Here is a 27,611-nt window from a genome sequence, read left to right on the forward strand (position 1 = left end):
TTTTATTTAATTCCTTTTCTATCCCATTTTCCCCAAAGAGCTCAGAACAGGTTATGTATGCTTTATATTAGGCAATGGGTGGGTGATTTGACCTCTAAAGTGATACTGAGCAGGTTCTCTTTCAGGGAACAGATACTGTTTGGCAAGAGCCTAGACGATCTTATGCCCAATGTATGCATGGTCACCCAGCATTCTGGAAGTAGTCTTATCAACAGACTGGAACTTCAAGCAGTTTGAATGGCACTGCTCCGACTGCATTCTTTGCTGGAGGACAAAGCAGTCAGGCTCTTCTCCAACAATGCCACAACAGAGGCTTGTGTAAAAAGGCAGGGAGGCACCAGGAGCGCTCCGCTCCAACAGGAAGTGAAGGCATTGTTCTGTTGGACAGAAGTTCATATGCAGGCAGTCTCTCTGTGGAGTACATGGCTGGAGTGACAGTGTTCACATGGATTATCTCAGCAGACAGACATTAGACCCAGGAGAGTGGTCGTTATCTCTGAAAGCATTCCAAGCCATTGTAAGAAGATGGGGTCATCTGACATTCAACCTCATGGCAATTGCAAAGAACAAGAAGGTGGATTGATTCTTCAGTCGCAGATATGAGCCTGGAAGAGCAGGACTAGACGCCCTGGATCAGCCTTGGCCAGAGACCAGGCTACTGTACTTGTATCCCCCTTGACCCATGATAGGCCGAGTGATCCACCAGATAGCTCATCACCCAGGAACAGTTGTTCTTGTAGCACTGGATTGGCCCAGGCGCCTCTAGTACGTGGATCTCGTACAACTACAAAAGGAACAAAGTCTCAGACTCCCAAGTGCATCCAGACTTAAGTCTCGCAGGGACTGATTGCCCTAGAATATCCAGGATGCTTTGGTTTTATAGCATGGCTCTTGAGCACACAGTGGTAGTCGAAATAGAATACTCAGAAGTAGTCATTGATACTCTACTCCAAGTCAAAAAAAAAAAGCCGACGAGAATTTCAGTGTATGCTAAGGCATGGGAAATGTTTCAGCGCTGGTGTAATAATGAAAACCTAGAGCCGGACAGTGCCCCCATCTCATCTATACTGGCATTCCTGCAGGAGGGCCTTGACAAGGGATTGGCAATGGCATCTCTTAGAGTTCAAGTAACAAGGTTTTCATGCTTCCAAGATAGAAAAAAAGAGAGCTTTGCTAGCAGCCCATCTGAACATAGTCAGGTGCATTGAAACTATGGCCCTCAATTCAAGACCCATTTTCCTCCTGATATCTTAATATAGTTTAGAGGGCCTCAGCAAAGTCCTATATGAGCTTTTACAAGTGAGATGAGGCAGACCCACTTCCAAAGCTACCATATCCAGATGGATTCATAGAGTGATATCCTGCGTATACATTGGTTGTGGCAAACAGCCGCCTATCTTGTTGAAGGTATATTTGCCAAGAGGAGTGGCTTCCTCTTGGTAGAAGCAGGAGATTTGTAGGTCAGCGACCTAGTTTTCCCTTCATACTTTCACCAAGTTCTACAAGGTGGATATAGCATCACAGGAGGAGGATGCTGCTTTTGGGTCCTCGGTACTATGTGTACGCTCATCTCTTCCACCAAGACCTTTGGGACTGCTTAGGTATATTTAGGTTCAGCATACCATCCTTATTGCATTGGAAAAAGAGATTAGGTTCTTAACTTGATAATATATTTTCCAATAGATAGGGGTAGTATGTTGAATCCCCCACCCAATAATTATGTGATGCGCCTGCTTTATGTCTCAAGCTTACTAGTTAACTCTGCAGCTAAGATTTTTCTTGTCAGTCAGACTATTGGATTATGAAGAGTCTGTGTATATAATTAGAAGGGAGGAATGATTGAGTTCCTTAAAAGTTCGGACTTTTATATTCATTCTTGTTTAACTTGTATTTTTCTTTCATTTATTGGTCCTTTTAGATGCTTGTTAATGTTTTAACTACATTACTGCTCATTTAGTGATTGTTTTAAAATTCATCTGAGCAGATCAAACACTTAGGCCCTCTTCTATCAAACTGTGATAGCAGTTTTTAGCACGGGGAGCCGCGCTGAATGGCCCGCACTGCTCCCGACGCTCATAGAAGCTCAATGAGCATCGGGAGCAACATGGGCCATTCAGCGTGGCTCCCCGCGCTAAAAACTGCTATTGCAGTTTGATAGAAGAGGCCTTAGTTTCGAGGAGTTCCCCATACCCCTCCTTCTCCTGTCTTCTGTAGGGCTGTTGCTGGCTTTGGTACAAATTGAAGGGGCAGCAGAAACCAGGGAGGAGGAGGATGATCTGAAAAGCTGTGATTGACATCTTCTGCAGAATGCTCGCGAGCAGGCATGGACAATCCTATGGTTCAGCATACTATTCCTATCTACTGGAAAAAATATCAAGGTAAGAACCTAATCTCTTTAAACTAAGTGCCAATTGAGGCCAATTGTAGCCTATTACTAATTAACACCAATTATCAGCTCATTAAATTAATTTATGCATACAAATGACATTAATTTAGAATTTGCATGCACATGTTCATGTGCCAAGTGTAAAGTTGAGTATGTAGGTTATAGAATATAGGGGAATGCTGCTTTTCCAGGTGTACTAGTTGGACAATATAGAATAAGCCATCTGGTGGCAAAGTATGTGAGGAAAGTAAATTAATTTTCAAAGAGAAACTATGGTATATGAATAGCTTCCCTTTAAAAATTAGTTTAAGATACTAAAATATTTTCTCTTTTATTACTCAGAATCACCTCAATGGCTTTTCGTTTGGTGGTTTTGTTGTTTTTTTTTGCCCAAAGCATAGTCGAGCAGATACTCAAAAATAAATACAAATATAAAAGCACCCACATTCCAAAATTCAACTAGTTGCAAATAATTTACTCTCCTGACTTTAGCATGCCTTTGGGAATACCTAAATCAGTATATCACAAACTGTGTGCCACCGCAGATTCTAGGTATGCTGCGAGAGGCACGTCCTACAGACAGCAGGTGCGCCTCTCCGCACCTCTCCCTCTCCAGGACCTCCCCACCGGTGGTAATAGGAGGCTCAGGGCCGGGGCTGGAGGACATCCAGACATGTGATGACATCGATGTGATGATGTCACAGGTGTGTGATATCATCGCGTCGACGTCCTCGCACTTCCAGATGCCCTCCAGCCGCGTGCCTGCGTTTATTGTGCCGCAGCTTCAAAAGATTTATGGCACACTGACCTAAATTAAAATCGACTAACTAAATTTAGCTGCTCAGTGATGGGGCAATTTTTAATCAGGGGATTTAGCTGGCCAACTCTTAATTAGGCAGCTCAATCCCTTTGAAAATCTGTTCTTAGAAAGTTATAAAACCTTTAGCTAATGCAATTTCTAGTTCTCTCCTTTCCATTAGACCAGGGGTGGGCAACTCCAGTCCTTGAGGGCTGGAATCCAGTCGGGTTTTCAGGATTTCCCCAATGAATATGCATTGAAAGCAGTGCATGCAAATAGATCTCATGCATATTCATTGGGGAAATCCTGAAAACCCGACTGGATTCCAGCCCTCGAGGACCGGAGTTGCCCACCCCTGCATTAGGCCATGCCTGCTGGCTAGATTTGAATGAGACTAGGAGAGGGTGTGAAGGAGGCTGAAATGGATTGTCTAGGAAAGCAGTGGTAGAATATGAAATGAATTTGCATTCATCTGATGGAAACCTGCTAGAAAATGTGTACTGAAAACCTCTTTCTCTGTTCTCTACAGCCCCAATGCTGCTAGCAGCCGTGATGGTCTGGATAATGAGACAGGGACGGAATCCATGGTTAGCCACAGAAGAGACCGGCACAGGCGGAGGACTGATGCGGGTAATGTCTCTCTCAGCCACTCTTCAATCTCAGTATTCCCTAAGCTTTCCCATTCTTTTTCATTATGTTCATTAAGCAGCACAAATTGGATGAAAAAACATTTCTGATTCTTGCACAGGAAATGGGCCAGGCAGATCATTGCACCCCTTTTTGCACCCCTGTTACATTCTCTCTCTCTCTGGTGGGCCTTTTAACCTTTCCAGAGGCTAAACTATGTCAAATAAGGTCCCATGTCTAAAGAGGCAATACTAGACATTTGGTCTTTTCTTTTTAGTGGTGGTGTGGGTCCAGTACAGTGTCACTACTTTAAATGGGATAGGAGGGGGGGATGAGACTTTGGAGAGAGCCACAGGCCGCATGGTGAGCAGCATGAGTTAACATGGCGGTGGGCCATGAGGAAACACCATCATCTGCTCTACACCGAGCCTGGCTCTATCTCACTTAGCATAATTATGCTGGGTCAGCATCTACTCAGCACCAGTGCTCCTTCAGATTGGCTGAGGGCTCAGGGCTGGAGCAGAGCTAGCGGCTAGTCCTCAAATTTTGAAATTTAAGGAAAGGCTTTGGCTCTTCCACCATCTTCCCTGCTGTCTTTCATTAAAGAAAACAGCGCAAAAGGTCAGTGGCACTGAACAAAGATTGCTTCCTTCAGGTTGAGTGATTGCTTTTTCGAGTCCCATGCCACCAGAATTTCATTAGGTCTACAAAGAAGCAGTGAAACAGATATTATGATGCCACACGGAAGATGGAAGGGCACAGCACATGCACGGTACAGCACAGAGACTGCACCACCTTGGTGCACTTCAGCCATTATGTTTTCCAATTGTATTTCTTTGGCCAACTCTCCCACCATCCCATCTCTGTTAGCTTGGAGGTCACCCATCAGTGAGAATATGCTGCCTGCTTGTCCTGGGATAAAGCACAGTTACTTATGTAACAGGTGTTATCCAAGTGTGCTGCATGGGTAAGATGGGTAAGAGCACTGTAGTCATTGCTGTTTAACGTGGAGTTTGTAAGCGGAGTGCTTCTTAAATTAGAAATCCAGTCCCTACCCCTATTATTCAGCGGGAGAACCCAGGTGCCCAGTTTGTTCCCCTTTCATATACCAGAAGAGCCTAGGAATCCAGACCCTGCTTTTAACACAGCTGGAGAATCCAGGAGTCCAGACCCTGCCTTTATCATAGAGCAGGAGACCTCAGAAGTCCAATCTGTATCATACATCAGGAGTCTTTGCAGTGTCCCATTGTACAACCCTGGTAATTTAGGATTGTACATATGGAAAAGTGGAGTTTTCAGTTAGAGAACTGGAGGGTCCTGAAAGTGTCTGTGGTATTCAAAGGTCTTGACCTATTTTGATCTCTAATGGGTGCTTGTGTGCAGCCTGTCATGACTTGTAAAGCTCTATAGGCTGCAGTTTGTGTCTGATTTGTGTCCTTTGGGGATTCATTTTAGGAATTACTTACAGGTTTCAGGCACAGGTGGTAGAAATCTCCCCTTTCATGGGTGCGGAGGGAGGTGTGTGGCATAGGTCCAAGAATGGGGCTATTATTTACCCAGAGCTCTCCTATCACTGTTTGTGTTTCCTGTTCAAAGATATAATCTGTATCTCTTCCAAGCAAATATGTAGTTATTAAATAGAAAACATGCTTTGTCTTTTTAGAGAATTTTGCTTGCCAAAGACAAGACTATAGTTGTTATTTGCAAATAAGATTTAAATGCTTGTCTGCTTCTTTTAAATTTGATTTCTTTAACATCCATGCCAGCCTAGCCCAAATGAGTGGGCCCTCTTCCAGTAGATGGAGCCAGAGAAAAACAGCTCAGAGCTGACTTCATTCCCCTTATAGGGGACTGGTGCTGCCGTGATTTCTTCAGAATTGATGGTTCAGAAATATGGCCTGGTGCAACAAATATGAGTGAACTGCTTTTGGGATGGCTATAGGCCCAGATTCCTGGTGGAGCATAGAACGAGGGACACTGTGGGCAACAGTCCTTTTGGGCTGATTTCTCTGCCCCCTGGGGAACAGACTAGAGGACTAGAAATTGTAGAGGTCAGTTCACAGAGCCCAGGGTGCTAAACCCAGTGATGCCAGGGGCTGCAGTACTTTCTGTCCTCTTCTCCTATTCTTGGAAGGGTGCCAGAGGTACATTCCCTAAGTGCCAGCTGAGTAAAGTTTTTGAAAGAGAGAGAAGAAAATTAAAACAAATTTTTTAAAAAAGCTTTCAATTCTCTTCCCAGCCTACCTTTTAGTCTGCTTTGTGCTGTGTCAGACTGGGACCAGGTCATAGAGTCTGAAGTGATCACAGTCCCCTTCTTTTTCCCTTCACTTGTTTCCAGTGTGTTGCGGAAAAAGGGAGGTAAGTCATGGCAATTCAACCTGTCTGCTAGTGTATTTGGCCTGACTTAGAATGAGGCTGGCAAGCAGGCACCAACTAGGTGAGTGCAATCTGTTTTCCCTCCGCTTGTTTCCAGTGTGTCTGGAAATAGAGATGGCATGCTGCAGCTAAGTTCTATCTGTTCAGCATTTCAGTTGGTGCATTAGAGATAAGCAGCATCAGGTTGGGTGAGTCTGATCTGTGGATTTTTAGCACAGCCAAAAGCAAAGCTGGAAAGGCTCCTCAAATTGAATTGTGGCCCGTGTGGTGGGCATGGAGTAAGACCCAGTTAGCACACCTGTTTTGATGGATTCGCCAGCCTTTTTATTGCCTTTTTATTTACATGAGTAAAGCATTCTTGGTCCTTATTCTCCAGAGAAATGGGAATGTTCATGGAGGCTATGTATCTACCTCATCTACTGTAGTTTCTGAGGCTTTTTTTCCTTAATTATGGCCAAAGCTAATGGTTTTATATTTTCTTCCTGATGAAGAGGATAAGATGTCGAGTCACCTGGGGAACTTTTATTTAAAAATTTATTTATCATTTATTTAAAACGTTAACGTGCATGCAGACTGTGAAAAACTGCAGACAGACCTTGGAAAATTGGAAGACGGCGTCCAAATGACATGAAATTTAATGTGGACAAATGCAAAGTTATGCACATTGGGAAGAATAATCCAAATCATAGTTACTGGATGCTTAGGGTCCACTTTGGGGACAATACGCTGAAACCTTCCGCCCAGTGTGTGGTGGCGGCCAAGAATGCAAACAAGATGCTAGGAATTATTAGAAAAGGGATGGTAAACAAGAATAAGAATGTTAGAATACATCTGTATTGCTCAATGGTGCAACCTCACCTTGAGTATTGCATTCAGTTCTGGTGTCCTTATCTCAAAAAAGATATATTGGCACTAGATAAGGTTCAAATAAGATCGGCCAGGATGATAAATGGAATGGAGCTCCTCTCATATGAGGAAAAGCTTGGAAAAGGGACGGCTGAGGGGAGATATGATTGAATCCTACAAAATCCTGAGTGGTGTAGAACGGGTGCAAGTGGATCAATTTTTTACTGCATCAAGATTTACAAAGACTAGGGGACACTCGATGAAGTTACAGAGTAATACCTTTAAAACTAATAGGAGGAAATATTTTTTCACTCAGAGAGTAGTTAAGCACTGGATTGCCAGAGAATGTGGTAAGAGCGGCTAATGTAGCTGGTTTTAAAAAAAGGTTTGGACAAGTTCCTGAGGAAAAGTCCATAGTTTTCTGTTGAAACAGACATGGGGGAAGCTACTGCTTGACCTGTATCGGTGACATAGAATGCTGCTACTATATGGATTTTTGTCGGGTACTTGTGACTTGGATTGGCCTCCGTGAAGACAGGATACTGGGCTAGATGGACCATTGGTCTAACCCAGTAAGGCTATTCTTATGTTCTTACTATACCAGAGTGGAGGAGTAGCCTAATGATTAGTGCAGTGGGCTTTGATCCTTGTAAACAGGGTTTGATTTCCGCTGCAGCTCCTTATGACCTTGGGCAAGTCACTTAACCCTCCATTGCTCAAGGCACAAGAGTTGTGATAAAAATAATATGGTGAATGCTGCTGCCAAGCACCGTCCAACAAAAAGGCAGGGATCTTTAATAAGGAAAGCAGTGCGTCAAACCTTAGTAACAGTGGGTGACAAGTTTCAGATTGTTCAGTGCAGTCAGTCGGTTGTAAGCTACAGTTGAGAGAAGGTGTTTTAAAGTGTGCTGTAAATCTTAGATCATGAATAACATGAAATTTTGTTTCAGACTGCAAAAATATGCTAAAGAAACATATGAAATGTTTGTGGTGATGCTGCAATGACCATGAAGATGATGTATCAAGTGGTTTAAGTGATTTCATATGGTTGTGAATTGGTTGACGATGAGGAGAGATAGAGACATCCTTCAACACCAAAAACCCAAGAGTATGTTGAAAGAATAAGCAAAATGATACTGGAGGACCTTACCAAACTAGCACAAAAACGATGTACAGTACCATAGCTCTTCAGTACATGACATTTTTAAAGCATATAATAAAATGTTAAACATAAATCCCCAATCAACTAGTCCCCTTATTATGCAATCTACTCTCCCACCCTTCTCCATTCATGGCTGCGCTTCTGACTGTTGATTCACTCCATTTTATGTTTACCTGGAGACAATCAATATACAGCACTTGAATGCAGAGTGTGGCACCAAAACGTTGTATGCGGTACAGAAATGCAGTGTGTGAAATCCAAGTCTGAGGACGGAGACATTTTTGTCCTTTTATCAAAACAGTTTTAACTGGTAATCTGAGTAAATGGGAATTGGAAGGTGCAAAGCAGCTAAACAAACTCATGAGCTTAAAGGTTTCACTTTTACACTGTGGACTTGATTCATTAAAAGTTTTCTCCAATTCATTGCCAACAGGAAAAAGCCTTTGATAAATCAGCCCAAGTGACTTTTATCACCAGAAGAGCACTTTAATGGCCAACATGAGCCAATTAATGATTAATGAGTTAGGCTGCAGAGTAACCTCTCTTTTTTGACCCTTGGTCATGTCTAGTTTGAACACCACCCTGATTGTCTCTTAATGGATACAACATGAGAGGGATGACCTTTCCCAGTCTCCTTGCATGTACTGCATCATTAAACATCTTCAGGGATTCATCTCCAAGAGCTGACAACATTTCCTGAGGTTGTTTATATTGTTAAGTCATGAGCTTAATATACCAGAAATTCCTGGCTCCGGCATTTCTCTCTTGAATTGTAATGGCCTGCTCTCCTCCCCCCGATCCATGCTTGTGTGCGGAGGATTTTTTTTTCTAGGATAAGTTCTTGTGGAAAGAGCTGCTTGGCATACACTCATAGGGGAATTCCCAGAAAGAAAGATATACAGGCAGATGTGAGAGCTGTTGGAGGCATCTTATGGGAAAGCAAATATGTGGTCTTGCTTTGGGGTTCTGTTTCCTGGTGACTGCTATGGGGGAGCAGTATCTGTTGATCTACAGTAGTATCCTGATGACCTAGTACCTTATATATGATTGATTTAGAATCACTGTGACAGTTCTTGGAATTCCTTACCATGTATCAAAGAATGCCTTCTGGTCTAGTATACTACATAAAACAGTGCTGTCTGGGGTTGGAGTAGCTTGCCTTATGATGGTCTCATTGTTTGGATACCTACTGTAGACTACTGCAACAGCCTCTACCTACCATGCCCAAACTACATGATAAAACAATTACAGACCGTTCGTTCAGAACACAGCCCTCAGACTCATCTACTCCCTTGGCAAATATGACCACATCACCAATGCCTACCTAGACTCCCACTGGCTACCGATAAAAGCAAGAACCCAATTCAAATTCTACTGTTTACTATTTAAAGTAACCCATGGTACTGCACCCAGTTACCTAAACAACCACCTATACCGTAACCTCTCACCCAGAATAAGGAGAACTCAGAGCCTATTCGCCTACCCTCCTCTCAATGGTACCCGACGCAAGAAACTATACGACAACCTTCTTGCGACACAGGCAGCTAAAATTGACCCTACCATCTCCAAGCTACTGATCAAAACAACAGACATTAAAGTATTCCGAAAAGAAATCAAAACTCATCTATTCAAAAAACACCTCCCATCATTCTAACCTCACTCCTATTGCACTAGCATATTCTCTAGTGAATACCACCACCACAGTAACACCTAGTCAATTCTTTAAACCATTTCCCCAATACATAGTCAGAAACCTAAACAAGAAATCACCGTCTGTAACCAGAAAACTGCTTCCTTCAACGTTGTGTAACTCTCTACTGTATCCCAAATGTATTGTTATTCATCATTGTAACCTGTTATATACTTGCTTCTTTGTTTTGTAATTCTCCTGGAAATGTCCAGACTACTAATTTGTAATCCGTTTAGAACCGCAAGGCACAGGCGGAATAGAAATCACTAATGTAATGTAACGTAATGTAAATTTCTGCCTTGGGAGGGACATGACGCTTTGTTAAAATATGACATAAGAACATTAGAATTGCCATCTCCGGATCAGACCCTGGGTCCATCAAGTCTGGTGATCCGCACACGCGGAGGCCCCGCCAGGTGTACCCTGGCATAGTTTTAGTCCCCATATCACTGTATGCTTCTCAAGGGAGATGTGCATCCAATTTACCCTTACCCGTATCACTCTATACCATTCTTAAGGAGATGTGCATCTAGTTTACCCTTAAAACCTAGAACGGTGGATTCTGCAATTACTTCCTCTGGGAGAGCATTCCAGATGTTCACCACTCGCTGCGTGAAACAGAACTTCCTGATATTCGTCCTGGACCTGTCCTCCCCCCCAGCTTCAGTCTATGTCCTCTTGTCCGTGTCACATTGGACATTGTAAATAACTGCTTTCCCTGCTCCATTTTGTCGAATCCTTTCAGTATTTTGAAAGTCTCGATCAGATCCCCTTGTAGTCTCCTCTTCTCAAGGGAGAACAACCCCAGTCTCCTAAGTCGTTCCTCGTAGTCCAGGTTCTCCATACCTTTCACTAGCTTTGTTGCTCGTCTCTGCACCCTCTCTAGCAGTTTTATATCATTCTTTAGGTATGGAGACCAATGCTGGACGCAGTATTCCAGGTGCGGTTTTATAACTTTCTCTGATGTACTCGTAATTCCCTTCTTTATCATGCCTAGCATTCTATTTGCTTTCTTCACCGCCGCCGCACATTGCGCCAACGGTTTCAGGGTCCTATCTATCAGTACACCCAGGTCCTTTTCCTGTTCAGTCTTTCCCAGAGTTACACCTGACATACTATACTTGTGATCTTTATTTTTTCTGCCTAAATGCATCACTTTGCATTTTTCCACATTAAAATTCATTTGCCATTTATCTGCCCACTTCTCTAATTGATTCAAGTCGCTCTGGAGTTCCTCGCTGTCCTTCTGTGATCTGATTGCCCGGCATAGCTTTGTGTCGTCTGCAAACTTGATGATTTCACTGGATGTTCCTTCTTCCAGGTCATTTAGGAAAATATTAAATAAGATGGGGCCACGTACCGAGCCCTGGGGTACCCCGCTAGTCACTTTTTCACATTCTGAGAACTTCTCATTTATGCCCACTCTCTGTTTTCTGTTCTCTAGCCATTTGCCTATCCATCTTAGTATATCTCCCTCTATTCCATGGCCTTGTAATTTCCTGAGAAGTCTTACATGTGGAACCTTGTCGAACACTTTTTGAAAGTCCAAGTATACAATATCCACCGGTTCTCCACTATCATTTTGTCTGTTCACTGTCTCAAAAAAATTGAAGTAGGTTCGTCAAACATGATTTCCCTTTCCTGAACCCATGTTGGCTGGCTCTCATCAGGTCGTGTGTGTCTTAGGTGCTGGACTATGCTATCTTTGATCAGCGTCTTAACCATCTTTCCAGGGACAGACGTGAGACTCACAGGTCTGTAGTTGCCTGGCACTCCTCTCAATCCTTTTTTTAAATATCGGCGTGATGTTCGCTATCTTCCAGTCGTCCAGTATCTGTCCTGTTTTGATTGACAGGTTGGCAAGTTTTTGCAATAGTTCTCTGATTTCAAATTTCAGTTCTTTTAGGACTCTCGGATGAATTCTGTCCAGTCCAGGAGATTTATCACTTTTAAGTTTGTCGATCTGTTGGTAAATCTGGTCCAAGTCCACTTCTACTGTGGTGAGGCTGTCCTGTACGACTCCCTTGAACACTTTCACTGTGTCAGGTATTGTTGCGGTATCTTCCTTTGTAAAGACAGAAGAAAAGATGGAATTCAGTCTGTCTGCAATTTGTTTGTCATCCTTGACGCACCCTTTTCCTCCCAGGTCGTCCAGCGGTCCCACTGCCTCCCGTGCCTCCTATGTTCTCTTTTTCTTATTAGTATTGTTTGTAAACTGCTTTGTTACTATTTGTAAAAGGTTGTATAGTAAGACTAATAAACCATAATTCAGACACACATGTCCAACCCTCCAGGGGAGTTACATTTAGGACTTTGGCTTGGATTGAGGGAACCAAGGAGCAGCCCTATTGCAGGAACTTCCATTCATATCTTTCTGAGTGCCAAGGAAGCAAGGTTAGTATTGGTGCCATCAGATGACATCATCCACTAGTCCAGGGGTAGGCAATTCCGGTCCTCGAGAGCTGGAGCCAGGTCAGGTTTTCAGGATATCCACAATAAATATGCATGAGATAGATTTGCATCTCAAGGAGGCAGTGCATGCAAATCCATCTTATACATATTCATTGTAGATATCCTGAAAACCTGACCTGGCTCTGGCTCTCGAGGACCGGAATTGCCTACCCCTGCACTAGTTTGTCTGATTTCCTTGAACTGTATTCAGTACAAATTTTCTGCTAGGCATTGAAAGGGGCAAGGGTGACCCAAGTGCCCTACCAAAGGTCTCTTACTCTGTTGGTTGAAATCGTTGCTCCCCAGAAATAGTGGTTTTGTTTGCAAAGAAAATATCAAGAGACATCAGTTTGGAGGAGTGAATGCAGGAAATGAAATCCATTTTTGTGTTGTGGCCCTAGAACAGCAATAGCTGCTTGTCTTGAAAAGATTTTATTCTCAATGAAGAGAGGCCCTTGCTCTGATTTTCCCAAGTTTGGGATTGCAGAAGGACAGGAGAGGGAAAAGAGTGCTTAATAAATCAGGAATATGAAACTTTTAATGACAAATTGATGAGGAGGAAATGCCATGGAGGGTTTTTTTTTTTAAATCACCTTTCACACTAATTAGCACCTGATTGGTCTTGAGCAAGTTACAGATGAACCAGCATTAAATGGGCTGCATCTGCCATTAGAGACGAACAGACATTCCCTACCTCCTGGACACAGAAAGAAAACTGACAAGGTTCCAGGAGACAGGAAACACAAACAGAATGAATTGAGGTCTCATTATAGAGAAGACCAGAAATTTTTGTCCGTCTCCTCTTTTGTGTCTTCCTTGCTTCTTTGGGTTTACTTTGCCGATCAGCACAAAGGTCCCTTAGAGGATGCCTGCACTGGAATAGGGTGGGGGGGGAACCTCATTAAGAAACTAATTAGGAAAGGAACTTCCTTCAGTCATTAGAAGCTTTGTTGGCACTATTGAATGGCAAGGGCTTCCAGGTCTGTTTCAAATAAGAGTACCATGCGCCAAGAGTTTGTATTTTTATAACATTTCAGACCTATGCACACACTAAAGAGAAAGAGAAATCCCCTAAGTTGTTAGGTTGAATGGCTTTGAGCTGATTTGGTTCTTATGATGTGACTCATTATGACAAGGCCCTCTTTAGCAAACTACATCTGCCTATTTGCACCTTATCTAGTGTTGCTACAAATTCACCCTACTCAAGCTCTGATCTTCTCCTTCCAGTTCATTTGTCACTGCTCTTTGTACTTGTCCCCACTGAATATGTTGTTGTAAGTAACTAATTGGTTGACCAGGTGAATGAATGAGAGGATTACTGGTTGTGTGAGAGACTGATTGAATGGAGGATAGGCTGAGTGGCTGAGTAAGCAGGTGATAAGTTGAGTGAGTAGTTGAAGAGTGACTGGGTGAGTGAGCAGGTGACAGAGGCCCGTATACTCAAAACTTACTGTGCCTTTAATGATCGATACTAAACCAGTTTTAACCTACATGTATTTGGCATTGAAGCTATCGATGCCCAAAAGTGGCTAATTGTGGTCTTTTCTTTGGTTTGTAGCATCCTTCGATAACCATATGCAAATAGATTACAACGAGATCATCAATATTAAAATGAGCACTCTGATCCATGTCCAGATGAAGCGCCAGTTTTGAATTCTCTGAAATTTCTGACAGGTCTGGAGGTGTCGGTAGTGTTAAAGTAAGCGCCCCAAACAGCAGTTTTTAAAAATTTTAATGGGCAAAAAAGTACACGCACAATATCTGTCCCCATTAAAAATAATAATTTTAAAATGTCATATGCCAGGACCCCCCCACGGTGGCCCATATCCTAAAACATTTAAAAAAAAAATCAGCAAGCATGAAGCCCACTCCCTCCTGCCTCAGCTACCCGGACCCTCCACACCTCTAAAATTGAATATCAACAGGAGGGATGCCCACTCTCTCCTGCTGCTGGGGCCCCGCCATGAATTCCTGAACCCTCTCACATACCTCTAAATTGAAGAATGGCAGAAAGAATGCATACTCCTTCCTGCAGCTGGGGCCCCGCCACCAACCCCCGAATCCCCCAAACTCCTCTGTACCTCTAAATTGAAGATCAGCAGTAGGGATGCCCACTCCTTCCTGCCGGCAGGTTCAGTTCAAAATGGTGGGCCTTCCCCTTCCTGGTGCATCCTGGAATGCACTGGGAGGGGTCTAACTCTGGCCTAGGTGCCTATGGCCCCTCCCATAGGAGGGATCTTAGGTATCTGAACCAGAGTCTTAGACACCTCCTAGTGCATCCCAGGATGCACCAGGAAGAGGGCCTAAGGCCCTGATTGGTGGAGGGGCCTTAGGCGCATGAACCAGTCAGAGTTTTAGGCCCCTTCCACTACATCCCAGGGTGCATTGGGAAGGGGCAGGCCTGCCATTTTGAAGAGGTGGGCCTGCCAGCAGGAGGGAGTGGGCATCCTTCCTGTTGATCTTCAATTTTGAGGTATGTAGGAGGGCTTTGGGGATTCATGACTAGGCACCAGCAGCTGAAGGGAATGGGCATCCCTCCTACCGATCTACAATTTAAAGGGGGAAGGATCTGTGTGACCACAGAAGGAGGGGAGTGGGCTCTTTAAACTTCTTATCCCACATGAACCTAAGATCCTCTTCCCAGCATCTTCTTCATACACCATCCTTGAAAATCATTAGTACACGACGGGCCACCTCATTCGCAATTACAGCACCTACGATACGGAATTCTTTACCTCTTTATATTCAGACAGAATTACCTTTTCCAAGATGCATTTGCCTGTTAAACAGACTTGGTTACATCCAAGTCTTATTCCCAAGTTTCCCTATTATGGTTTACCATTTATGTATTCTTTACTCTTAATTTGTAGTTCTCCCAACTTTCCTATTGTTTCATGTTGGTCAAGTATTGTTCAGTGGGTATTTATTTGTTTATTGTCTCCTCCATTTTTAATCCAAATTGTAAAACGCTTAGAAGTTTTGATTTGCATTTTATCAAAATTTTAATAAACTTGAAACTTGATGATTTTTTTTTTTAAGAGTGGTATCCTGGTACAACATTTTCTTCTATTCATTAATCTTTATTGAATTTTAGATAAATGGCAATGCATTACAGATATTATAACATTAAAATCTTGCATAAAATGCACGTTAATACATAAAATATAAATGAAACAACTATTTTCCCCCCTATCATTCAAATATAAAGACATGGCGATACTTGAGAAGGTCCAGAGAAGAGCTACGGAAATGATAAATGGTATGGAGAACTGTTCATACGCTGACAGGCTGGACAAGCTGGGGCTCTTCTCCCTTGAAAAGAGGAGGCTTAGGGGGGGACATGATAGAAACTTTCAAGATCATGAAGGGCATGGAGAAGGTAGACAAGGAAAACTACGGGGAACCACAGGCACAAGAGGGCACTCAGAGAAACTGGAAGGGGAGAAGTTTAGAACAAATGCCAGGAGGTTCTTCTTCACACAGAGGGTTGTGGACACATGGAACGCGCTCCCGGAGGAAGTGGTCGGGCAGAGTACGCTAAGGGGATTCAAAGAGGGATTGGATGGATTCCTGAAGGATAGGGGGATTGAGGAATACAGATAAGGGTAGATAAGAGTATGGAAAGAGTATAGATAAAAACAAGGGGGCTATAGGGCTAAATCAAGATAACATGACAGGTCATGGACCTGATGGGCCGCCGCGGGTGCGGACTGCTGGGCGCGATGGACCTCTGGTCTGACCCAGCGGAGGCAAATTCTTATGTTCTTATGACTGTAAAGTAGATTCTATTATAGGAACATCTGTTAATTTATCAATAAATTTAATTGTTTTCCATGTATCCAATAAAATTCTGTTATTCCTAGCATAACTAGGTAATCTGATACTTAATACATGGGATAGTCTGATAGGGGACAAAAAAACACCTACTCTTCTTGCCCCGACCAGCTGGAGCAGCAGGAAGTTGCTTCGAGGCTTCCCCTACCGCTCAGCTGTTCGAGCTTCCCCTGCCGGCTCTGTGCTATCTCCTATGAATGATCGGATGGGATTACAGTGGATTTCTGCGAAACTCATTTGTACGCAAAATTGATTCAACATCGATCACCGTTTTGAAATCGGACAATTGATCAGCACCACAACGAACCACAAGATTTTAATGGCGATTTTACAGCATCTGGCCACAAGAGGGTTTGGTTCTGTAGTTTGACTGTGCAGCTCTCCATCCACTTCATATTCCAGGTCTTAAAAAATGGGTATTAATCAGTCCAGATTTTTCAGTTTGGTGGCAATCCTGGGGAAAATCAAAAGAATTGCTGTCTGAGGGGAACTAAGATGAGAATCAGAATCATAGAAACAAATATAGTTTGTGCATACCTTATATACTCAAATATAAACCAAGGTAACCTTAATTCCCCCCAAAAAGAAGGAAAAAATGGTTGACTTGAATATTTACCCCCCTCCCCACACACACACACACACACACACACAGTTTATATTCAAGTACCCTGCCCTGCCAGGCTCTGCACCTAACACCCCTCCCTCATTCCTTGCCCTGCCAGGCTCTGCACCCAACCCCCTTCCTGCCCTGCCAGGCTATGCACCCTGGTCCTCCTCCTTCCCTGACCTGCTAGGCTCTCTATCTTGTTCCCCCCCCCTCCCAATACCTTGTAGGCCTGCCGTGAGACCTGGTTTGCCAGGACAGAAGGGACCCCTCCTGCCTCCTGACCTGACCGACTCTAAAAATTTTTACCTCCCTTTCACCTCCCCTGTGTACCTTTCAGATACCTGATGGTCCAGTGGTGAACCATGCAGGAGTGATCTTCCTGAGTTCCTGCTTCATAAAGAGTGACTAGCTGAATGGCTGTCACGAGTTCTATTCCACTAGTGGCTCTACACAGGGCAGTAGTGTAGGAGATCGCTTCTGCCCTGGTTCACTGCTGGACCACCAGGGATTTGAAAGGTATGCTGGGGAAGCAGTAGGGAAGTGAAAGTTTTTAGAGTCAGCCAGGACAGGTGGGAGGAATCTCTCCTGTCCCAGCCTACCATGAGACCATGGGAACTGGCGAGATTGCCATGAAAACTCATGGCAGCCATTTAGCCAGTGTCTCTGCACAGGGCAGGAGCGTATGATGATCGCTCCTGCCCCAATTCACTGCTGGACCACCAGGGATTTGAAAGGTAGACTGGGGAGGCGGGAGGGTGAAAGTTTTTAGAGTCGGGCAGGAGGTGGGAGGGATCGCTCCTGTCCCAGCCCACTGCGTCTTAGGCCTGCAATAAGTCTGGGAGTGGGGCAGGTGGGCACTAAGAACATAAGAATTGCCGCTGCTGAGACAGACCAGTGGTCCATTCTGCCCAATAGTCCGCTCACGCGGTGGCCCTCAGATCAAAGACCAGTGCCCTAAATGAATCCAGCCTCACCTGCGTACATTCCAGTTTAGCAGGAACTTGTCCAACTTTGTCTTGAAGCCCTGGAGGGTGTTTTCCCCTACGACAGACTCCGGAAGAGCGTTCCAATGTTTTGGCCCCAAAATCTCGGTTTATAATCGAGTGTATATGGTAATATTAGAAATGTTAATGGGAGACAACAGGATCAGGGCTGACTGTTGAAGCAGTACTCATGATTCTAGAGGAATGCTCTCTATCCTAAAGCTTAATGTACAATAGAAGAGGCACTTTGTTAAAGCTTTCATTTGGACAAAGAACATTTCTGCATAGTTACCTTACAACACTATGAAATGTTGGAACTGTGTTGGTTTCCTGTTTTAATTTTGTGATTATGAAGAAATACTGTCAAAAGGTGCTGGATTATGCTACTGCTTCACCTATTGGTTTTATACTTTGAAATTGCATTCTGATTTAAGCTTGCCCTGCTCTTAACTATGCAAAGAGAGACTACCCGCACCCTGCTGCCTCTAGGATCAGCTGAAGCACCTGCTTTTCTCCAGTTAAGGTTTGTTCTAGTTCAGCCTTTGAAGTGCTTTACACCTTCAGGGTGAGACTTTTGTGGTTATGGATAAAAGGGAAGATGAGCACTTCTTAACCTCCCCAACAATCTCTTATCCTTATCAGCAAAACTGGTTCAAAGGTTTTTGTTCCAAGGTCATCAGCCAAGAAGTAAGACCCTGGAGTGCAGAACTGGTCTGGAGATGGATCCTGGCAGAGGTCCTATATGAAAAGTAGAGAGGGATAAATAAAGATTTTTTTAAAAAAATGTCTGGGAGAGAGAAGCTGCCTTACCATTGATTTAAAAAGAAAATATATTGTATATTAATAATACTTTAAGAATATAAGAACATAAGAAATGCCTGCACCGGATCAGACCATGGGTCCATCTAGTCCGGCGATCCGAACACACGGAGGCCCAGCCAGGTCTACCCTGGCGAATACCTTAGTTGCTCAATGTGTCTTTCAAGAAGATATGCATCCAACTTGCCCTTAAATCCTGGAATGGTGGTTTCCTCCACAACCTCTTCCGGGAGAGCGTTCCAGGCATTCACCACTTGCTGTGTGAAGCAGAACTTTCTGACATTTGTCCTGGCCCTGTCTCCCCACAGCTTCAGTCCATGACCTCTTGTCCGAGTCACCTTCAACAATGTGAATAAAGGTGTTTCCTGTTCTATTTTGTCGAATCCTTTCAGTATTTTAAAAGTCTCGATCAGATCCCCTCACAGTCTCTTCTTCTCGAGGGTGAAAAGTCCCAGTTTTCTGAGGCGATCTTTGTAGCTCAAATTCTCCATACCTTTTACTAGCTTCGTCGTTCGCCTCTGCACCTTCTCCAGTAGTATTATATCCTTCTTTAGATAGGGAGGCCAATGTTGGACACAGTATTCCAAGTGTGGTCACACCATCGCTCTGTAAAAGAAGCAAACTTCTTTGCAGTGGAAAGGAAGTTCCAAACTAGGGCTAGATTCATCAATCTGCCCAATCGGGCCTGATCCGGGCAGGTCCGACAAATTCTTCAAAGTAGAATATGCAGATGGGGGTGATTGGAGGAACGCCCCCATCTGCCTGCCCGGATCGCTCTACAGCGATCCCAGCGCATGCACAGACCATCTGTAGATGGTCTGCGCATGCGCTAGACCTCCAGGCCCGGCAGAATGTTTTTTTTCTTTCTTTCTTTTTTTTTTAAACAAGCTGCTGAGCAGGGAGAGCAGCCAGCAATCTTCCACCTCCCAAATTTGTCACAACTGCAGGAAGGAAGAGCAGGCAGGACAAAAAAAAAAAAGAAGCTGAACTCCCGAAGATCCAGGGGTGCCGGGCTGCGAGTGTGGGGAGAGCCTCGCTGCAGCCTAGAAACAGTGTGTGTGTGGGAGGGGGGGAACTGCTAGACTATGGAACTAAAAACCTGCCTCGACTCTCCTGCTCTCTGCTTCCTTTCTCCGCAGTGCGAGCCCGTGGTTTTAAAGTGGGGCTGCACTGTGGGGAAGGGCGGCAGAGAGCAGGAGAGTTGGGGGCCCACAGTGGAGTTTCTCGTATCCATGGCTGCAAGCAGGGAGTTTCAGGACTGGTATTTCAGTGCCGGAAAGAGCAGAAAAGGAGTGAGTGACTGGTCCCTCACCAGTCGCTTGGTTTCTGATCGGCCAACCCAGTCGGTGTGCCTGAAAAATGTTGGTGAATCGCTGCCTTCCTAGATTTGCATGCCATTTCCCTAATTTGAATGTGTGGATCGGATCGGGTGCGGCCAGAAGGTTAGTGAATCAGGTCGGAGTCGCAAACCGATTGGTTTGCTTAGTGAATCTAGGCCTAAGGGGCTCCAACAGGATAGGATCAGCAATGAAGTTAAAATTATATTTACAGAAAGGCTGATGGATGCATGGAAAAAACCTCCTAAGGGAGGTGGTAGAGACAAAAAGAATAAAGAATTAAAAAAGCCTATGGTAAGCACACAGGGTCCCTAATTATGAAGAAGCCAGAGATCTACTTCAGTCCTGGATTGCATCAAGAATGAAACTGGATAGGTTAAACAGGTCTCATTCTTGTTATTTTCCATCAGATTTTATAGAGTTGACTTGCAATAGATTTAAATGGTTAAAATATGTAAATCTATTAAAAGTTTTCTCCACCCCTCGCTCCCCATATGGTTTAAATTTTTCTGCACAAAATCATGTTTACGTAGATTTAGCTGGACAATAAGAGAGTAGTTTTATACATGGCCTAGGCTTGGAGATGGAGAAGGTGACAATTTTACAAAGAAACAAAATTGCTTGTGTCTTTATAAAGCATTAGCACAAATCCTGCAGAAATTGTCCATTGATTGAAGGCATGAACATTACAATTGTCCAAGATCAGGTGTCACAGCAATGATACATATATTTTATAAAATAACTGCGTAAGTCATGTCGTCACCTATGTTCTGTATAACTCCTCCCTTGAGCACGCCTACTTTAAAAGTATACGCCATCTTGCACTGTACCTACTTTTAGGCAAGACTTAGTTTTAGATGTCTTTTTCACGTGGAAAAGGTTTATAAAATTGTCTCTAAAAGGGCCTGGGTGTGCCCAGGGTCGGATTTTTAAAACTGGCCATTTGGCACTATACGAGGGAGTGCTGAAAAGTTCTCAGCCCAACCAAGAAGGGAATGACGTGGATATGGCTCAATCAATGATCTGAAATAATGTCAAAACTTAGAATTTCATTTCTGCAAATTGGCACATAACGAAATAAGATAACACTCTTTTCAGACTACAGTGGCAAAATAACGCTCAGAATTTAGGAAGTTGCTTGGTTGAGCTGAGAACATTTCAGCACCCCCTCGTATTTAGCACCAGTTGAGTATGTGCAAAAAATCCCACTTTTGTTCACCCAAATAATTATCGTAAACCAAACCAGTAAAAGAGGGCCTAAATTATTAGTAAAAATGTTCTTCCAACCAAAATAATAAGCCAGGAAGTTCTTCACCCAGAGAGTGGTGGACACATGGAACGCACTCCCGGAAGCTGTGATTGAACAGAACACAATACAGGGATTCAAAGTGGGTTTAGATAAATTCCTGAAGGAGAAGGGGATTGAGGGGTACAGATAGAAGTAGAGATAGGTTATAGGATGAGCTCAGGGACCACTGACAGGTCATGGACCTGATGGGCCGCCGCGGGTGCGGACTGCTGGGCACGATGGACCTCTGGTCTGACCCAGCGGAGGCAACTTCTTATGTTTAATATTTAATACATGGTCAAGATTTCAGATATCTTCAAAAACCGAGGTAATTCTAATTTGAGTTTAACTCCTTAGGGAGCAACTTCAGTTCCTGGGAAATATAACAAGAAAAAAATCCTTATCTGAATAATTTGATCTTGTTACTACTAATAGTTTATCCTGCCTAGAATGTAGAAATCTTGTTGGGATAATATTACTGATATTTTTTCTTAAATGACTGGGAGAACCAGGGTCAGAATTAAGATCTTGCACCCATAGGCAAGAGTGGAAGTGGAGGAAGTTAGAATGTCATGGCAATACCCCTTTGGAGCACATGTCCCTAAAGCAAGGAGAATAGGCTCATCTTTAGGCTGGATATTTGGCACCCTTGGCAGTTGTCTATGTTCCTTATGTCTAATTCTTGGCTAGAACAGAGTCAGTTATTAAAGCTTTAAATGCTGAAGATAGAAGCTTAAATTGGATCCCAACATGAACAGACAGCTAATAAAAAGTATGCAAATATGATGAAAACATTGCAAATTTCATATAATCCAAGCTGCCATGTTCTGCATGAGCTGCAATCTAACCAACTACTACTTAGTCATTCCCGTTAATAAAGAATTAAAATAATCCAGTCTTCATAAACCACAGTTAGGAAATGCTCCCGATCTAGATATGGATATAAATTTTATATATTTTGTTAATTGCCCAAATCATCCCCACACTACACCAACTTGTATCTGCACATTCAAAGAAGAGTCCAAAACCACTTGCCGACATTTTTACACGAGTTTGTCGAGTAAGGGCCAGATTCTATTAATGGCGCTGTCGTTTGTCTAAAAAAAAAAAAAAACAAAACCAAAACCAGTCATCAATCGTGTGTCTGTCACGCAACAGCGCTTTTTCTAGGCTTGCAGCTTTGTGAAAGGTAGGCACCAGAAATGTAGACCATGGTTTTAAAGGCCTACGTTTCTGGTGCCTACCTTTCACATGGATTGCGGCTCCGAGGGCACTTTACAATGTCTACCTACAGTGGTGTTAAGTGTTGTGCCTCCATAACCACAATGAAGCTGGCAGTAAGTACCTATATTTTGGGTTTTAAAACTGTTTTATTCCTGCTTATATAGCTGTTTCCACTTAAGTTGTGCACCAGTAGGGTGCCCACTGGTGCCTAACTTGAGGCGCCATTTATAGAATATGGACCTAAATACCTAATCTAATCTAATCTATTCCTTAGGTTTCTATACCGCATCATCTCCACGTTCGTAGAGCTCGACGCGGTTTACAGTAGGAGAAATAGGAAGGAACTACAACAGAGGGTTAGAGGTAGAAGTGTGAAGAAAATTTAGAGGACTTGGGATGCCAAGATATAAGAGTTTCCTTGATTCCTAAGTTGGAGGGAGACTTACATTTTTTGAGAAAAGCCAGGTTTTCAAATGTTTGCGGAAAACTTGGAGAGAGCTCAAGTTCCGAAGAGGGGAGGTAAGGTTGTTCCAGAGCTCAGTGATTTTGAAGTGTAGGGAGGTCCCTAGCTTTGCTGTGTGGGAAATGCTTTTTAGCGAGGGGAAGGATAGTTTTAATTTTAATGGAACAGAGTGGTTTTCCTGCACATAAACCCATGAAACCTCCCCAAATATGGATGGCAATATTGTAAAAAACCTAGATTACAGTATTGCCATCCACATTGAGACCATGGGCTTCTTTTACTAAGCTGCGATAGCGTTTTTAGCGCACGCAGGATTTTAGTGCGTGCTAAACCCGTGCTATGTGGTTAAAACTAACGCCAGCTCAATGCTGGCGTTAAAGTTTAGCGCGCAGGGCAATTCAGCGCACGCTAAAACCGCCATCGCAGCTTAGTCAAGGGAGCCCTATGTTTTATCATTAAATTTCTTTGGGGTTCACCCAGATAATGTGGTTGGTTCCCACTTCTCTTTGTGTTATTAAGCATATCGGCAGGTTGAATTAACAGAAGTTTGAAACTCATGAGCAGCTGCTTCAATTATAAAGGCTTCAACCCTTGGCTACTTCCATTCACACATCTTTCATATAATGATTAAAATCATCATTTAAAAAAAATCCCTTCTAAAGTGGAGGGTATCTTATAGCTATTTACTTTCCTTGTGCTTGAATTGGAAATGGCTGAGCAACATTCAGGCTGCAAACTTCATAGGTGCTTCCTTGGAACATTTAAATAATAATAGGTAAACAGGTTTGTGGGTAGGAATGATTGTTCCGGGACTGGGTAATGTGAGAAGACCTATATCAATCATTAGGAAGTGTCAGGTGGCATGCATTGATCTCACAGTTATCCATCACCTCACCCCTTGGATATGGCCATCCTTCCCATTTTCACTGACAGAGGCATCTGATTGGTTGATGTTTCAGCAATTTTTAAACCTGCTTGGACTTGTCTGAAAGTCGATCTACTATTTCTGTGCTGGAATCAAACAAGTGCCTGCAGCATGAGAGGACCTCAGCAGTGTAGGTGGTGGGGTCTTAAAATGCAATACCTGAGCTTCTCACAGAGCTATGCTAGAAAGCGTTATTAATAAATTGGCATTTTAATCTTCTGGAACAGCACTTTAGGATCTTTTCACAGATCTCCCGAAAAGTGTGTCATGCGCCCTGAGTCCCAGAGAAGCCAGGCCCTTTCACCAAGACATCTTGAAACTTTTTGATAATTGTAGCAATTCAAGATCACTATAAATAATTAGGAAGTTCATGAATGGTTATTATATATACTCGAATATAAACTGAGCTTTTTGGGCCAAAAATGAGGGTCTCGGTTTCTATTCGGGTCAGTGCTGACCCGCCCCCTCCTTAACCTGTTGCAGGCCTCTGTCAGGCCTGCTGTGAGACCTGATGGTGCAACAGAGACCAGGACAGGAGGGATTCATCCCGCCTCCTGTCCCAGCCGATTCTAAGAATTTTTTACCTCCCTTCCCACCCGCGTACCTTTAGTATCCCTGGTGGTCCAGCAGTGAATCCCGTCAGGAACGACCTACCTTCGCTCCTACCTATGCAGAGCCACTAGATATTTGGATGCTGCGAGTTCTCACAGGACCATGAGAGCTCACGACAGCCAATCAGCAAGTGACTCTGCACGGGCAGGAGCGACCTTCCTTCCCACTAGCTGATTGGCTGCCATGAGTTCTCACAGCACCAATCAGCTTGTGGCTCTGCACAGGCAGGCGCAAAGAAAGGTCGCTCCTGCTGTGATTCACCGCTGGACCACCAGGGATACGAAAGGTACGCAGGGGAGGCGAGAGGGAAGTAAAAAATTCTTAGAATCGGCTGGGACAGAAGGCGGGAGGGATCCCTCCTGTCTCGGCCACTGCTGGACCACCAGATCTCACAGCAGACCCAGTGGAGGCCTGCAAGTCATTGGGAGGGAGGGGGATAGGGTACAGAGCCTAGCAGGAAGAGATTGGGGCTGGATGCAGAGACTGACAGGACAGAGGAGGGAGTGAGGGGGCTGGATGCAGAGCCTGGCAGAGCAGCTAGGGAGGGGGATCAGGTGCAAAGCCTAGCAGAGCAAGGCAAGGCACTACACTTGAATATTAAATCCCCCCTCCCCCCCCCGGTTTATATTCAAGTCAACCTTTTTTCCTCCTTTTTGGGGGGGGGAAAAGGTTACCTCAGTTTATATTTGGATTGGTTTATATTCAAATATATACGGTATTAGGAAGGCGTATGCAGCTACTGTTTGAGACGTGCATGAATCACTTGGCCTTTTTTATTTTTTCCAATCCAAAAGAATGCTGGAAAGAAATTATACATAAGGGGTTGAAAAAAATGTCCATGTATCTGCAGGCAAAATAACTCTTCAACAATTTGACAGTCCAAATTTGGCATGGAGAAAAAATTGGTGAAAAGAAACATCAAAATTGGAAATGGGCCAGTTGGACTGCGGATTCCAGAGAAATATGCTTCCCAAACAAGTGGAGGATCACAGTGCATGGCTATTGAATTCTTTCCAGTTCCTCTTAATGTAAATTCATATAAGGTATGCTTGTGCATATTAGTGTATATTAGTGCATGTGTTTGTATGTACTTTCTGTATGTCTATGATCATGAGAAGAGACTGGAAGTCAGCATGAAAGGTTCAATTTTAACCCTGCCATGGCAACCGATATTTTTAATTGGCAGTACACTGAACAACCAATAAGAAAACTGTGATTCTTGAAGTAAGCTTTCATCCTAGAATTAACAAAATGAAATAAAGGGATAGGGAATTATATCCCCTGTGTCTGTATCTGTGGGGTGTGCATGGTGTGTATAGCCCTGTTCTATGATTGCATGTGTGTGTGTGGTAGGCATGTATGTCTGTGGGGAAGGTAGTGGAGGGGCACTTGCAGAGTAGCATGTGAGGGTGTAGAGGCAGTTTGGAGCATGACATAATTGTGGGGGACTTTGGGGGTAGGGCAGTTGCAGGAAGGTAGTTTTTTTAGGGATGGAGCAGCTTAAGGTGTGTGGCATTTGGGGGATAGTGTGGCTGTGGAGGTAATATCAAAAGCAACCTCAGAGAATGCATATTCATGAAAAGAGTAGTGGATGCAGGGATATTTGATTATATGTAACTTCTTTTCTCTTTCTGTCTTAAATATTTTATATTTAATTGATTTTATGTAAACTGCTTAGTCTTCTAATAGGTGGTATATGAAATAAACGTAAAACCTGAAATTATGTGGGGTAGTGGGACAAACGGATAGTTCTTGGATTGTTGGAACAGCTTGAGAAGCAATAGAGGCAGTTTGGGGATTTGAAAAAGGGACTTCCACCTTTTAAGCTATCTTGTCCTACTCTCTACCTGCTATATTTAACTCTTGTTTGGTTTCTACATACAGTAAAGCCTTGGTTTGTGAGCATAATTCGTTCCAGAAGCATGCTTGTAATCCAAATCACTCATATATCAAAGCAAATTTCCCCATAAGAAGTAATGGAAACTCTGACAATTCGTTCCACAACCCAAAAACTTTAATACAAAATACTGTACATACTTGTATTGCAAGACCTCGCTCATTTAGAACAGTCACTACACTCCTGCAGCGTTGGAAAACAACCATCGGCTCAGTTGTGATGATGTGACGCGTGTATACTGTATGTACTCGTATTGCAAGACTTTGCTTGTTTAGAACAGTCACTACACTCCTGCAGTGTCAGAGAGAGAGAAAAATCATCGGCTCAATTGTGATGTATGTATACTGTAAGTACTTGCATTGCAAGAAATTGCTTGTATAATCAAGTTAAAATTTAATAAAATGTTTTGCTTGTCTTGCAAAACACTTGCAAACCAAGTTACTTGCAATACAAGGCTTTACTGTATTTTACATCAGCTGAAATTCATTTTCCCACAGAAATGCATTGTGCCATTTTTTGTGGAAACTTATTTCTTTGGAACCTTGGTTCGATTTGGCCCATTTTTTTTTTTTAAATTCAATGTGTTTTCCATTGAGTTGGAAAGAATAAATGGGAAAAGCATACAGAGTATGGTTCATTAAATTTTTTCCAGCTCTTCTGCATGTAAATGCTCATGTGTGTGTTTGTGGGGGGAACTTATCAAGCTGCATTAGGGCTTTAGGTTGCATTATTCGCCCCTTAACCAACGGAAAAGTCATATCATCAGAGGTCCATCTGCTGGTGCCAGTTCACAGGCTACAGTTCAAGGCCTAGGTAAGAAAAGAAGATTTTAAGCTAATTTTAAAGCTTCGGTATGAGATTACAGGTAGGCCACTATACAGAAAGTTATAATAGTCTAGCCTACTGAAAACAAGGGCATGGATCAGAGGAAACAAATCATTATGTTCTATAAATGTTTTATTGATCTAATTTGTCAGTGTGAAAAAGGAAGGATTGACTTGCGCTGAGATTTGCTGTCCTAATATTAATAGGGAGTGCACTAGAAACCTAAAGGTTTTTATACAGTTGAAGGGTAATATAGTGCCCAAGGTCTATAGGTGCCAAAGTTTGAGAGCGGCAGTTCCCTAGATAACAATACAGCCCCACTTTTACCTGGATTCAGATTTTGATTAACCGCCCAGAAACCTTGTTCAAATAAGTGGTAGCATTCGTGAGGATCTTATTCCTGTTTCTTCCCTTTAGTACAAGCATAAGGACCCACAATTTGTGCTGGCTTCCATGAAGA

General features: G+C 43.3%; 1 protein-coding gene across 4 annotated transcripts in view; it reads left to right on the forward strand.

Annotated features, from left to right (window-relative positions):
• The window catches only part of DVL1 (dishevelled segment polarity protein 1), a 174,942-nt gene that overhangs the window by 75,031 nt on the left and 72,300 nt on the right, over positions 1-27,611 (forward strand). For all 4 annotated transcript variants that reach the window (XM_033922853.1, XM_033922854.1, XM_033922855.1 and 1 more), the window contains exon 4: positions 3,715-3,815. In XM_033922853.1, coding sequence (XP_033778744.1) covers positions 3,715-3,815 — 101 coding nt within the window. The remainder of the gene's footprint in view (positions 1-3,714; positions 3,816-27,611) is intronic.

This window comes from Geotrypetes seraphini, chromosome 15 (assembly GCF_902459505.1).
Source record: "Geotrypetes seraphini chromosome 15, aGeoSer1.1, whole genome shotgun sequence".
Taxonomy (NCBI): Eukaryota; Metazoa; Chordata; class Amphibia; order Gymnophiona; family Dermophiidae; genus Geotrypetes; species Geotrypetes seraphini.